The sequence below is a fragment of the Trichinella spiralis genome (genome assembly GCF_000181795.1).
Source record: "Trichinella spiralis strain ISS 195 chromosome Unknown Scfld5, whole genome shotgun sequence".
NCBI classification, from domain to species: domain Eukaryota; kingdom Metazoa; phylum Nematoda; class Enoplea; order Trichinellida; family Trichinellidae; genus Trichinella; species Trichinella spiralis.
In genome coordinates, this window is record NW_003526944.1 from 5,470,091 (window position 1) to 5,484,478 (window position 14,388).

The following is a 14,388-nucleotide window of genomic DNA, read 5'->3' on the forward strand; positions in this document are numbered from 1 at the left end:
TTATTCAGAAAAATAATATTATAATATACTTGTTGTTGTGTGTTCGGTTGATAAAAGAGGGAAAATTGATGCAACGTCGTCAATAGTGGAACTTAATTATCCAATAATTCATTTTTCAATTGGAGCCGGGTGAATTTTCATTCGTCTGTCTGTCTGAAAGAAAAAATTATGGCATTTTTATTTTTCAAACTTTCGACATCAGTGAATTCGTCTGTGGAATAATATTAATAGAATTTTTTAAAGTGTTCGTGGTTGTTGTTGTTTTCTGCTTATTTCTTTTCCACTGTTAAGCTAATATATACATATATATCCTAAACCTGTCAACAGCACCAACAACACATCTGCTTGTTGCAATACGTGGTGAGTCGGTGGGTGTGTTTTGGTTGAATTTTCGTTTTTATTTATGATTTTTTCCCCAAGCTATAAATTGCCCATAGCAGAAGCAGCTAAAGTCGGCTTAATGATTGAAAAGAAATGATTAATCGGCTAGAAAGGTCGGCAAGCATTCATCTTTGTCCACGGCACCAGATGGTGTCGGCTAGATGGAACTGAAAGAAAAAGATCATCATGACTGGTGGATTAAAATAAACGATTTGTTGTCTCTTCAGTGGGTGTGCCAGTGTGTGCATGTGTTTGTATATGCGTGCGCATGTGTGCTCGTTTGTCATAGAATGATATGTGAATTTTTTCTTTTTGTTAATTATTTGAGCAGTGATAACGAACCACCTATAAAAAAAAATTTTTTTTTTTCGAATTATCGGTGAAAAACTGGCACACTATTTTGAATTGTTAAAACTGTTTTTGAAAGGAAACAAAACTAGAAATTAAACAATTTCACTGGTATTATTATTCATTGAAACATCTTAATTGTCACAGTGTAAAATTTATGACGTAAAATCTCTACCAATATACAGTACATGCAAAACTTATATTTCTTGAAATATTATTTTAAAACGATATATTATTTTGGCCGATTGGTTGGTAAACAATGATACTGTGTAGGTATTTAATATAATTGTGCTGCTTTATAGATTTATTTGAATTCAGTCGAGATATTGAATGAGTTATTTCTTCAGGAGCTGTGCCAAAAATTGTCACTGTTCCACAAAACATTATTGCTCCAGTTGGTTGGTCAGCTTTGTTTGATTGCGCTTATGACGGAGCGGAGAAATTATATTGGAAAGCTGGCAATTATCCAGATTTACTTATTGGCACAGATTCTTCTCAGAGGTAACTTTTTTTTGTTACAAAATCTTTACAAATCAATGTTTTCAAATGTTTTTATTTTTCAGTTTTGTTTTGTCTATTGATTGTTCAATTTTTTTTAGAATTTATCAGTTAGCTAATAATAGTTTGTTGATCACCAGTGTGCTAGCCAGCGATGAAGGAAATTACGAATGTGTCGGAGAGGCCAATATTAAGTCATCTTTGCCGAAAAAGCAAAGCTACAGCGCTCATTTAGCTATGCCGAGTAAGTAGCTTTTGATCTGGTATTTTTTTAATGGCAAATATAACAGTTGGGAAGATGGTTTTTGAATGATGACTAATTTGAATAAATAAATAATTACATTTTCAAATTAAGTGAGGTTCTCAACAGTGGCGAGAATTTTTTCTTCACTTTTGCAAGAGCAATTGAAAAATTAATTATTCAAATAATTTTAAATATTGTAATAATTTTGAAGCATTGGGTCTTTTTCGTGGTACAAATTTCGAACCGGTGCGTGATATTTACGTGGTCGGCCAAGGTAAAAGATTCGAAATTGCCTGCGTGCCACCCAGCGGTAGACCGATGCCAAAAATTCACTGGACTCGAAATGGTCAACGGGTTTCTGATGTTGGGCGTGTTCGTTCAAGTGACGATTATTCGTTGGTCATTGATTCGGCTCGTCTGAGCGACAAGGGCGAGTACGATTGTGTGGCGGAAAATATGGCTGGAGTTCAAAAAGGCAAAATCTACGTTCACGTTTCTAGTGAGAGTTTTCTTAATTGTTTGTTTGTTTGTTTGTTTGTTTTATTTGTTTTTTTAGAACCGCCGGTAATTGAACGACACCCGTCGTCTTTAGAAGTGGAAGAAGGTTCAGAGGCTAGACTGGATTGTAGTTATCGCGGTAATGAGTACCCTGTGACGGTGGTCGATTGGGAGAAAGATCAGTCGGTCATTTCGGTAAGTTATCTCCAAGTGCAATATAATGTTAGTCCCAATATGTTGAAATGTATGTATGTTTGTTGGTTTGTTTCATTTATTTGTCAAGCCTGTTCGACCTCGGTTAGCCACGGTTAGACGTAAGCAGTTTCCTGACAACGGCACGTTGCTGATCTATTCAGTTAGCATGGCCGACTCAGGAGAATACACCTGCGTGGTGAAGACTTTGGAACAGCATCCGGTCTATTCGCAGCCGGCTATACTTCGCGTTTTGGAACGCTTGAAGTTCTCCCCAAGACCTGTGGACCGAAAATTGGAGTTGAACAGCGACGTGCAGATCCCTTGCCGGGCGGTGGGCCACGCCCCGACCAAAGTGAAATGGCTGCGTCTGTCCCGTCTCTCCACTGACGGTACGGAAACTCAATATCAGCAGCCGTTGACCAACTTGTCGCCGCACATTCGAGATAAAGATGGTATGCTTTATTTTCACAACGCCCAGTTCGACGATGCTGGCTATTACATGTGCGTGGCGGTCAGTTCGCAGGGTGTGATAAACGTCACAATCAAGATTGAAGTTGTTGGTAAAAAAAAGTTTATCTGTTTCATTATTATTATTATTATTATATTTTTATTATTTTCGCAGTTGCTCCCATATTTGACCTTGTTCCAAACAATGTCACTGTTGAAGAAGAACAAAACGTCTGGTTACACTGTGCAGTTCGTGGCACCCCTTCACCTACTGTAAGGTGGTACTTTGAAGGCACTCCAGACAGCGAATGGTTCGAACGAAAATTGAATGAATTTTATTTATTTTATTTGTCTTTTATGTTAATTTTATTAAGGACCTTTGCGCATCGTAAATATTCAAATAATACCTTACTTTTGATAAAGCCGACCGTAGAACAAGCTGGCAAGTACAATTGCATGGCTGGTAATAAGGGTGGTTTCAAACGCCACGAAGCGTTGATTTGTATTCGATGTGAGTGTTTTTTATTCTGTTTTGCTTTGATTATTGTGTTTTAATTGTTGTTTTCTTATCTTCTTCTTCTTCTTCTTTTGATTTCAGTGAAATTGAGCAATATTTCACACTGTGGTCGACATATAGGTTTGCAGAGATCGTTTTCTGATATTGATTCGGCGGAATTGATGAAAAATGAAAGAAATGGGATGACGTTGGCGACCACCGGCATTGCTTGCGGTGCCGCAGCTGGTTACATTTTGTTGGTGGTGTTTTTAGTCTCGTATTGCGGTTACAGAAGACGCCGAGGCAGGCTTATTAAAGCCAACCAGGGGCAGTCGACCACACCGTTGCAAGTGCAAATCGTCGAACAGCACCTTGCCGGCAAAGGAGCCGTGTGTTCGAGCTTGACCACTTCTGCTCACAGCGGCGGAGAGTTGTTGCTGAAAGGAGGAAATTATTCTAGCAATGGTTCCACGACCAGCCAGCCCGTCAGGGCGACACTGAGCTCATCTAAGCGAGCCCGGTTTGTCAACACATTCAAGCATTTGCAATTTCCACGCGAACAGTTGCGTTATCGAAGCACTCTCGGCTCGGGCGTTTACGGTGAAGTGTATCTGATGTTCAAGACTGAAAATCAACCACAAGAGCAACAACAACAAGAACAAGAACAACAGCCCAATGACGGTGTGTTCGACAATGCAACAGCGACAACGACAACTGCTACTACTACTACTACTACTACAGTAGTGGTGAAAAGCTTGCTTACAAAAGAAGAATGGGTCCAGGCGGAATTTATGCAAGAATTGGAATTGTACGCAAGATGTGATCATCCGAATGTTGCCAAATTGCTCGGCGTTTGTGCGTCTGCGGAACCAATTTTAGTCATATTCGACTATTTGGATTACGTACGTATTCGAGCAAAAATTGTTGTTTCGATTTGCTTATTCGTCGTCGCGACTGTATTTTCAGGGAAATTTGAAACATTATTTGCAAGCATCTCGTCATTACAAATCTCCGGTTTCTTTGTCGCAAGCATCCTATCCACCACCGTTGACAAGAAGTCAGATTTTTAGCATTGTTTATCAGGTGATGATGATAATTTTCCATTTTCAAATTAAAATTCCAAGTAGAGAAAATGTCATTTTTTTTATTGATATTTTCTTCTTGTTGCAGGTTGCTGAAGCGATGCAGCACATCAGCGACCGTCGTTTTGTTCACAAAGATCTCGCGGCCAGGAATGTGCTTTTATCATCCAAATATTTCGTCAAAGTGACCCACTTGAGTTTGAGCAACGATCAATTTTTAGCCGAATATTACACTTACCGTAATTTGGTGCTTCCGTTGAGATGGATGCCGGACGAAGCGCTGTTCGACGATGATTGGTCGGTGAAAAGCGACGTCTGGTCGTTTGGAGTTTTCATATGGGAACTGTTGACGATGGGCGAGTTGCCCTACCAATCGTGCAGCAATGACGATGTGATCGAATATTTGAAATGTCGCCAGTTGAAATTAACTTTACCTGGAGGTCCTGTTCCGTCGATTTTGAGGAAATTGATCGCCGACTGTATGGCTGTGAATCCAAAAGACCGACCGTTGTTCAGTGAAATACGAGAACGTCTTGCAATGTTATCATTGTCATCATCGTCATCATCGTTCGTTGAACAAGAAACTGAATTGAATTGAAAAATTTATTGAGGAATTTAAAAAAAAAAGAAAAAATCAGTCATTTATTCATTATCTACCAATCTCTCTCTCTCTCTACATGCGAATGGAATACGCATATATTTGCATCTCTCACCGTTTTTTCTCTTTATTTAAAAATGCCAAAAGTTAATCAATCAATTTCATCACGTAACAGAATTATCGCTCATTTTTTTGTTTGCTTCTTGTTTGTTTGTTTTTTGTTTGTTCGTTACACAAACAATTATTATAACAATAAGCTTCTTGCATGGAAAATTTATTCTGTTGTTTTCTCTTTTTGTCGTCCTGTATCGAAAGTTGTTTCAAAAAACTCTTATGGTCTCTGTTGTCAACTGCTGCTACGGCTGTTGGTAGCTGTTTTGTTATTATTTTATTCAAGCCTGTTTATTTTTTTTTAATATGAAATTATGATTACGTGATTGATTGCTATTTTTTCATCTGTTTTTTCCTATTTGGTTTTTTGTACTTGTTCACATTTCCTCGCAAAAGCTATTTGTTGTTCGTTCAAATGCTTCAATCAATGCTGTGCCATTTTTTTAAAAGTATTTTTAATTTGAATATTCTGCTGTTGAACGTTTGTACCTTTTTTTTATTCTATGTTCTTTCTTTTTGTGCTGGTTCTTTGATGTTTATCACTTAACTCTGGAAGAGTGTAAATTTGTTGTTCACTTTTGTTAATACAGTGCTTTCCTTGCATATATACAATTGCTTTTGATCATGTTATTACATTTATTGCACATGCTGTATTTGAAATTTTTTTTTCCATGACACTGCAACACGTTGATGATTTTTATTTAACTGCTTTCCAAATTTGAACTTTTTTTTTCATTTTTTCTTGCCTCGGTTTTTGCTTAAATGGAAAAACAGTCACTGCTGCTACTTTATTATTATTATTATTGTTGTTGTTATTATTTATGATGATTTTTCACTTTTAGAGACTAGACTATTTTTTTTTCTTCTGCATCTTCGAAAGTACTTTATAAAATAAGTTTTTGCTGTGTAATAATGTGCTTTTTTTCAACTGTTTCGGTTGACAAACAATAAATAAATAAAACACTGGGTCCTGATTTGTTGACATTTCAGTTATAATTTTGAAAGAAGTATTGCCAATTTGTCTGCGTAAATATGTTGGACATACAACAACAATATTGTTCTGTAAAATATATATTGAAAAGTGACCAGTGAAAAAAATATGTTAAATTTGAATAGCAGCGTAAATTTTGTGATGTAATTTTTTTGTAATTTGTAAATTTTTTGCTAATTTTGTAAATTCGCATTATTTGAAATCTGCAATTGTTCACTGTCATATTTTAAAATGTAGTATATTATTGATTTTCTCAATATTTTACAATAAATGCACTGTTTTCTATTAGAAATTCTGTCCTTAACGTCTATCTAGTGTAAAACTGTAAACATAAGATAACTGTACTAAAATGAAATGTAAATAAAATTGCAATAAAACCACTGGTCAGATTGTAACAAATTGTCCGTATTTTTCAAAAAAAGCGTAAAGTTTCTCTAAAAGTCAATCATGAAAAATGTAATTGATTTTATCAGCATTTGCTGCCCTCAGTGAGTCAATGTATCATATTTTCATAACAGTCTCATATATTGCACTTTATATTATTATAGCAAAATTTCGCTGAAATGAACAAGCAAAAACCAGAAAAATTAAAATTATATGAAAGTAATTTGTAGCATTCATTATATGACAAAAGTAAGCCACAATTCGGCAACAACAAACAGTAAACGTTGCATAAATTTATCTCAAAGCCCATATACAGTACTACGTTTAGATATAAAGGTTCAAATAAAAAAATGTTTGCAAAAAACATTTCAAAATTTTAATTTTAATTTTTGCTTCAGTATACCGTCTGTTAAAAATATATTTACAAGATTAATTCAACTTAATTAATGAATTTTGTTGTTTAAGATTAAGACTACGAATTTCATTGTAAAAATAAATTTAAAAGTATATTAATAACATAAAAAATGATTTAAATTGTAAAAAAAAGTCCTTTTTAAATTGTACATGGAATTACTCATAAATATGAAATGAGCGTTAATTACTTTTTTGATAATCGCAGTCGTTTAAAAAATAACTGAACTAAAAATAATGCTAAAAAATAAATCTTATAATGTTAAAAGATAACTAATTTGATCATTTATTTAATATAAAATATTAAAACAACCTCAAAAAATTTGAAGTTGCGAAATGTAAAAAAATACAGTACTGAATGTCATTACTACCTGCGTTATATATAATTAAATGTATTGTTGAGTTGACGTTGGTAGTAGTAGTTTGCCTTAACTGTTTGAACCATGACTACAAAAATGACGCCAGCTAACATGTATCGCGTCGGAGGTGAGCAGTTTTTACGTGTGAAAATAAGTTATAGAGTTAAAAAAGGCTGAATTGCGGTGCTTTATTATAGACTACGTTTACTTTGAAGCGCACTCCGGCGCCCCGTTGCACATTCGACGAATTGACGAACTCAGCAAAGTAACACGACCGTGGATGAATTTTAGTGTTTTAAACTTTTTACCATTATGTTTTTTTAATTTTTAGACGCCTGCTGGAAATGTGGAAGCTCGAGTTCTTGTTTATTGTAGACGTCGGGATTTGCCGGAAAAATTGCTTCGTTCGCTGACTATGTGCAGTCAGAATAGTGGTATGTCCATTTTGACAAATATATTTTCAGCCAGAAATTAATTTACAACTTTTATTTTTTAAATGCTTCATGACTTATTTATTTTTAAGCGTTTAAAAAGTATGAATTATGTTTTTCAACTTTATTTTTTATTTCGTTCATTATATTTTAGCTTTGCATTGTTGTCTTGATCTCGTGTTATTGTTATGTATTTGTTTTTTTTAAATAATTTTGCTAATTGATTTATGGTAAAATTCTCTCTCAGTTTTAAATATTATTATTATAGATTAATTTTTTTATTGTTTTTATTTAAGCAAAACAGAGTTCTAAAAGTGCTGATATTGGACAACCGCAAGAGATTGATACCACTACTGCTGCTGCTAGCACTGATAGTGCTGCGGTTGATATTACTACTGATACTGCTGCTACTGTTTCTACTGTTGCTGATGCAGCTGAACCTGTGAATGTCGAAGCTGAAGGGAAAGAAGGAGAATTGATGACGGTCGAATTAAATCCAGCAACAACCGACGCCAATGTTACTTCTACTTTGGATACAGGCGTTGCAGAAACCGCCACTGAAGAACTGAAGAAGGAACCAATTCCCGATGTACCGATTGCGGCTATTGCTGGTCAGGATATTCTCAGTGATGAAGAAAAGCACATGCTTGTTCATCGAGAATTATTTTTGACTAGACAATTTGAAACACTTCCTGCGACGCACATCCGCGGCAAATGTACGGTTTCTTTGCTCAGCGAAGTTGAAAACGCGCACACATACTTAAATAAAGAAGTACGTTTGTCATTTCAAATTATAGTTCATTTTTCTCATTATTCTTCTTTTGAACTGTCGAAATGTATTAACAGAAGTATCTCGCAAACACATATTTCAGAAGTGAATTTATTAAATGAATTTGTTCATAGGTAAATGAATGAATTAATGAATTATAATGAAAGTAGTTTCAGAGAGTAATTCAAATTATTGTTTTATCAATTGTAGTGTTTGCTTAGTTGGTATGCTTAGTAGTAGGTATAAATTAATTGGTGTTGATAAGATGTCTGCGTGTTGTTGTGCATGATTTTTCGACTAATAATGGTTGAATGATTGAAAATTTTTAGGATGCATTTTATTATTCGCTGATTTACGATTCACAGCACAAAACTGTCCTAGCAGACAAGGGTGAAATTCGGGTTGGTCCTGAATTTCAAGCTGATGTTCCCGATAAAATGGACGACAATGACAATATGGCCGATGAGCCTGAACGTGAAGTGTTGTTGTACAATGGACTTAATGGGCTGTCGGATGCTCAAATTGATCAGTATTTGGTGGTCGCCAAAGCCGTGGGAACGTTCGCCCGTGCGGTGGACATCAGCAGCACTGTGAAGATACCGAATTTGCATATGAGCGCCGCTGCTGCTTCGCGCGACGTTACGACGATGCAAGCGTTGAGCATACTGCACAAGGCGAACTATGACATTGGCAAGGCAGTGTGTATGATGGTACCTCCGGCGAATCGTGATTCGTCGTCATTCATCGATGAAAACGGGACCGGCATGAATACAATCAGCGTTGGAGGGCCTCTGATTAGCCGTGACCAGTTGGAAGAGTGGTCTGCATCGGAAGCGAATTTATTTGAAGAAGCTTTGGAAAAATATGGAAAAGATTTTTCTGACATTCGCCATGATTTTGTATATTACTTTTTTAAAATTGCTTTTATAGTTGTTTATAAAATTGTTTTTCTTAGCTTCCGTGGAAACAATTGTCCGATATTATTGAATATTATTACATGTACAAAACTACGGATCGTTATGTGCAGCAAAGACGCGCCAAAGCGGCTGAAGCGGAAACTCGATTGAAGCAAGTTTACATACCTGCGTATACAAAAGTCAGTCCAAATGTGATTGCCACATCCGCAGGCTCGCAGCCATCGTTTACTTGTGAAAGCTGTGAAAGTAAACGTTTTCTTTCGGCTAAATTCTCGATCACATTCTTATAAATTTAATCATATACTATTTTGTTTTAATTTCTTTTAAGCCCAGAGATCCGAACAATGGTACGCGTGGGGTCCGCCTGCTGTGTCGCAGATGAGACTTTGCAAAGATTGTTGGTCTTACTGGAAACGATACGGTGGACTGAAACGCAAGCATCAATTTGGTATTATTCTTCGGAATGATAGTTTAATTTTTTAGCACTAATAAAAAATATGGCATACATATGTTTTACTTTGTATTTAATAGAAATTTTTGACAAAGAATTTGCAGTGGATACTTCAGACTCTAATGTGCGTGATAGCCAAGGTGAATATTTTCAGATATTTGTTTTTGTACTCTTGTATTATAGATCGATTGGAGTTTTATATATATATACATTGAAAACATCATTTCCTCCTCCTATGAAGCAGTTTTTAATTATTTTACTATTATTTTTCAGATGCTACAGGCGAAGGTGGACGTCAAATGCGTTGCGCAGTTGTAAACTGTAATCGTAGTTTTGCGAATATACAACTGCTCAATCAGCACTTGCGTCGTGATCACAGTGTTGGTTATTCAACGTCTGCCAACGGTCTCGGTCATGTACCGAATTCGGCTGGCATCAGACTTATCAGCGGCGCCCATTCGACCAAGGTGCCCGTTAGTCAGCCACGACCACGCACATCGATTTATATGCAGACATCGTTGTGGTGTCGTGTTGCCAGACGTATGGCACCGAAAAATTTGTTCAACATTCGCCATTTTGCTCGTCATCCATGCGAACCGATTAATGCTAATGCAATTGCTGTAATCATAACAATTATTATTATTATTATTATTATTATTAGAATTGAATTTGTATATATATATTTTTTTAATTTCATTTATTACAGGCAAATTGTCAAGCGCAACATCTGACCAAAGTTCAGCTAGTGGCAGCGCAGTTGATTCACAGTTCGCAGTTGTTGGCCTCAAAACGTTAGTGTGATGTTTTGTCTGCTTGATAACGCCTTGTAGCTTCTTTCGTGTGTGCGTGTTCAGTTTCTGTTTTTGTAGCGTGTGCTGTTAAGGTTTTCTTATTTTTTTATTTTTACCATAACAACTGTTATTTGCGTGTGTGATGATGATGCTGATGCTGATGCTGATATTGCTGCTGATGAGCATAGTAGTAATAATAATAATAATAATAATAGTGTAATAATGATCGTATTTCTTCCATAACCTATCAACAACCAACCGATTTTGCTTTATTTTGTAACATATGATAATTTTCAACATTATGTACAATATGTTTATGTTATATTCAGTCGTGGAGTCGTGGAAACTTGGTGATGCGTGCAGTAAATTAAAAATGGCATTGTTTAATTCCTTTTTTCTTTTGTTGTTCAGCCTTGCAATGGGAAGTTGTTTTAAATTTTGTTATTAGCTGTGTGTTTTGCATAAATCATACGCTACTTTAGATTTTGTTTGTATTTGAAATGCAACTGTTTTTCTTTGGGAAAAACATCAGAGCATGTTGCAACTAACCTATCTTTTTGGCTGTTTGTTTATTTATTTATCTATATGTATACTTAAACAAAAATGTGTATGTAAATTTTTTTATACATGTAATATTGTGCTTAATAACCACTTGGTTGAGTTCACCACACGTGAACAATTTCAGGATCGTAGTTGACAAATTGCTTGTGCTTTGGTCATGTATTTATTTATTAATTAGTGGGATTTTTTTTGCAATAGTCTTTTTAAAATGTTTGAAGAAAAAGAATGTTTGATGTTTGTAACGCGTTGCGCTTGTGCTTGTGTTTAATGCGACTGAATATTGTTTTTAAATATGAAGAATTATTATTCATTTCAGCCCCTCGGTCGGTGACGCCTGCCGCGCAAAGGGGCAAGAATCGTCATAGATATGCCGAACAGAAGCCTGTCAAGCGCAACATTGGAGTGGAAATTTTAGCACATGCAACAGTAATAAATAAATAAATATATATAATATATACATGAATATTGACATGCATTTTTATATGCATGCACAGATTTAGTGTGCACAGATTTACTGTGCATTTGATTGAAATAATTTTTAGAATGGTCGACATGCACTGATCAGTTATGCTCAGTGGGTGAACGAATCGATCGATTGTTATCTTTATCCCAAAGGTTTGGTTAAGTAAGCTTTTGAAAAAGTGATTATAGTAAACGCATAATTCATACATATAATTGTTATTAAGTTGTAGTTAGATGTGATTTATTATTAGTAGTAGTAGTAACAGTATACAGTAGTGACAGTTTTACTGCTGATTTGCTTTTATTATTTTGTAAATTAATTATTGCGTTATGCTGTACAGGGAAGCGAGAAAATTGGCTTTGACACCACCGTTCTATCGATATTTGGCTCGCAATCCATTCAGGGTTTTGGAAAACGCGTTGATCATTTTGCAACAAACTTTCATGATGGTTGAGCCAGCGGAAAGTGTATCTCAATAAAATGAATAATACCTTGTCAACTTTTTCAAGATTTTTCATGAAAATATTTACATTATAACATAAATGTGTGTTTGTGTTTGTGTGTGTGTTTTTCAGTTTTATTTTCTTCACTTCCACAATCTTTACCCATTTATTATTTGTTTGTTGACCATTATTTTTCAAATCACGGGATGTTTAATATTTATTTTTACAGTACATGCTGTGTAAAAATTAATTTCAGCATTTTAAAGTATGTTTACGAATGTTCTTCACATTTAACAGTATTGTCGAGCAGATTTAGTTTTTTTTCCAGTGTATCATCTAATAGTTTTTGAACAATTGTACTGTAGTAATGAAATGCATGCAGAAAGTGTTGATGAAAAATGATCGCACTCTATGTGAAATTGTTATTACCCTTTTGAACTTCTGTCAATTTGAATGAAATGAAATTCATATTGTACAGTATGCTACGTGAACATTTTTTTGAACTTGAAAATACATTTTATATACAGTATATGATTTATCGTAAATAAAATTTGCTTTTGAAAGTTTTTTGTTGCACAAAATCATCTTTTTAACATAATTAAATGGTAAAAATAAAGTTCGATGTAAAAAATATATATTAAACAAAATTAGTGTAATTAAATTGCAACTCGAACGTTGCGTGCGTACTACTTTATTGTTCACGTTTTGAATTGTTGTTGCAATTAACATTTGGCGAATCTCATTCTTATTTTTCATAATTTGTTACAATATAATTTAAATTGAATTATTTTAAAATCAAAATAACTTCTACTTTTTGCGTTGTGATTTTGATATGCTTGAAGAGCAACAGATTTAATATTTTGCGTCATTCAGTAGAAAACGAGTCAGTCAGTTGTGTTTCAGTCGGTGGTGGTGGTGGCAATGCTTCAACGCAGGTTGGACAATGCAGCTCCCACTGTTTACGAGAAGAAAAATGCTCGTCGTGGATCAAGCGAACAACAGCAGCAGATGGATTTCAATGTTCACGATCCGATTGATGAGATGGAAATTTTCGACCTGATCCGCGACATCAAAGATCCTGAGCATCCGTTCACATTGGAAGAGTTGAATGTTGTTTCGTTGGAAAATATCGAAGTTGAAGACAAAGGCGTAAGTCAAGTTGTGGTCCACTTCACGCCGACACTACCCCACTGTTCGTTGGCGGTGATCATCGGTTTGTGCATTCGAGCGAAATTGGCACGTTCACTTCCAAGGCGTTTCAAAATTGACGTCCGACTGACTCCCGGTAGCCACGACCACGCTGAGCAAATGAGCAAGCAGTTGTGTGACAAAGAAAGAGTCGCAGCCGCTCTGGAACGTTCTGAAATATTCCAATCGGTCATCGCATGCCTTTATAATTGAATTGTTAATTAATTTTTTTCGATCAATTGAAAAAATTGAAACAAAATTGTAAAATAATGTCAAAAAAAACAATGTTGATTTTTCCACATTGTTTGATTCGGTTTATAATCGTTTTAATTTCTTTTGTTCAAAAGAAAAACCGATCGATTGACGACGACAATTCATTTTCTCACCAATCAATCCGAATCAAATTGGAATCAGTTGACATGAGATTGAAATCAACGTTTATAAATTTAATATTTATAAAAATTTAAGATTTTCATCTTTATTATGTGAAAAAAAATTTTTTCTTTTTAAAAAAAGACATCGCGTTTGAGTAAAATAAAGGAATTCATCGGATGTTCCACGTTTCACGTTGGACCATAATTTGATGTTCAGGTACATGATTTGTTAGAAATTGGATAATTCGATTGGTTGTTGATCAAATTTGTCTCAAACGTTTAATTTTTTGCTGTTGCTGTTACGGTGATATTGGTTGAAGGGTAAAAGTTGAATTGAATTGTGAATGTTCTTTGACCAAGCAGACGGCGATGATGCAGACAGATACTGAGGCTGTGGAACAACCATCGTGCAACAGCAGATGGCTAAATGCACCGAATGCCCAGTAAAAAAGCTCGGGGGCGAAAATTCCGACCGTTCTAGCAAGACACCAGTTTTCGGTGCATTTTTGCAAGGTCGCCTGCCAAAACATCGTCAGCATCTTGTTGTCATTGATGATGATTCATTCATCCATAATTATATTTTTCCACCACTCACTTGTCAGTCGTTTCCCCTTCGGTCTGCATTTGCATATTGTTCGTTGGTCAGTTAATTTTGTACACGTTCCCAGCGCAGAATATGAATGAATCGATTTTCACCTCAAAGCAAAGCCGGTTCCGGTGGCCATTCTCAAGCCGTGTTTGCTTTTGATTCTAGCTCTTTTCAACCGCTCGCTTGCCGGATGTGATCAATTGGCCAGCTTTGAAAGTTTTCAGCATTCTCAATTTAGGTACGTTCAAAATCAGCCATCCTGTATGTAATCTGATCTATACAACTTTCTGCATAATCAATCATAAAAAAATTTTATCTAAAATTATATACATTTTTTCATTATCATTTGCAATTCATCATCAAGAATT

At 35.3% G+C, this 14,388-nt stretch overlaps 2 protein-coding genes across 2 annotated transcripts; both read left to right on the forward strand.

Moving 5' to 3' along the window:
* Positions 1-1,059: 1,059 nt before the first annotated feature.
* On the forward strand, positions 1,060-4,787 carry Tsp_09342 (putative immunoglobulin domain protein). The gene is given in 12 exon segments (XM_003375717.1): positions 1,060-1,063; positions 1,077-1,230; positions 1,329-1,471; positions 1,683-1,970; positions 2,028-2,164; positions 2,253-2,724; positions 2,787-2,889; positions 2,986-3,086; positions 3,210-3,353; positions 3,381-4,063; positions 4,074-4,190; positions 4,278-4,787. The coding sequence occupies 12 exon segments, from the start codon at positions 1,060-1,062 to the stop codon at positions 4,785-4,787; spliced, it is 2,856 nt and encodes a 951-aa protein (XP_003375765.1).
* Positions 4,788-7,139: 2,352 nt separating this feature from the next.
* Tsp_09343 (putative ELM2 domain protein) lies at positions 7,140-13,270 on the forward strand. The gene is made up of 15 exons (XM_003375718.1): positions 7,140-7,197; positions 7,259-7,335; positions 7,375-7,477; positions 7,771-8,195; positions 8,573-9,142; positions 9,199-9,406; positions 9,489-9,629; positions 9,716-9,751; positions 9,885-10,231; positions 10,318-10,402; positions 10,732-10,764; positions 11,280-11,389; positions 11,506-11,588; positions 11,767-11,893; positions 12,746-13,270. The coding sequence occupies exons 1-15, from the start codon at positions 7,140-7,142 to the stop codon at positions 13,268-13,270; spliced, it is 2,928 nt and encodes a 975-aa protein (XP_003375766.1).
* Positions 13,271-14,388: the final 1,118 nt, after the last annotated feature.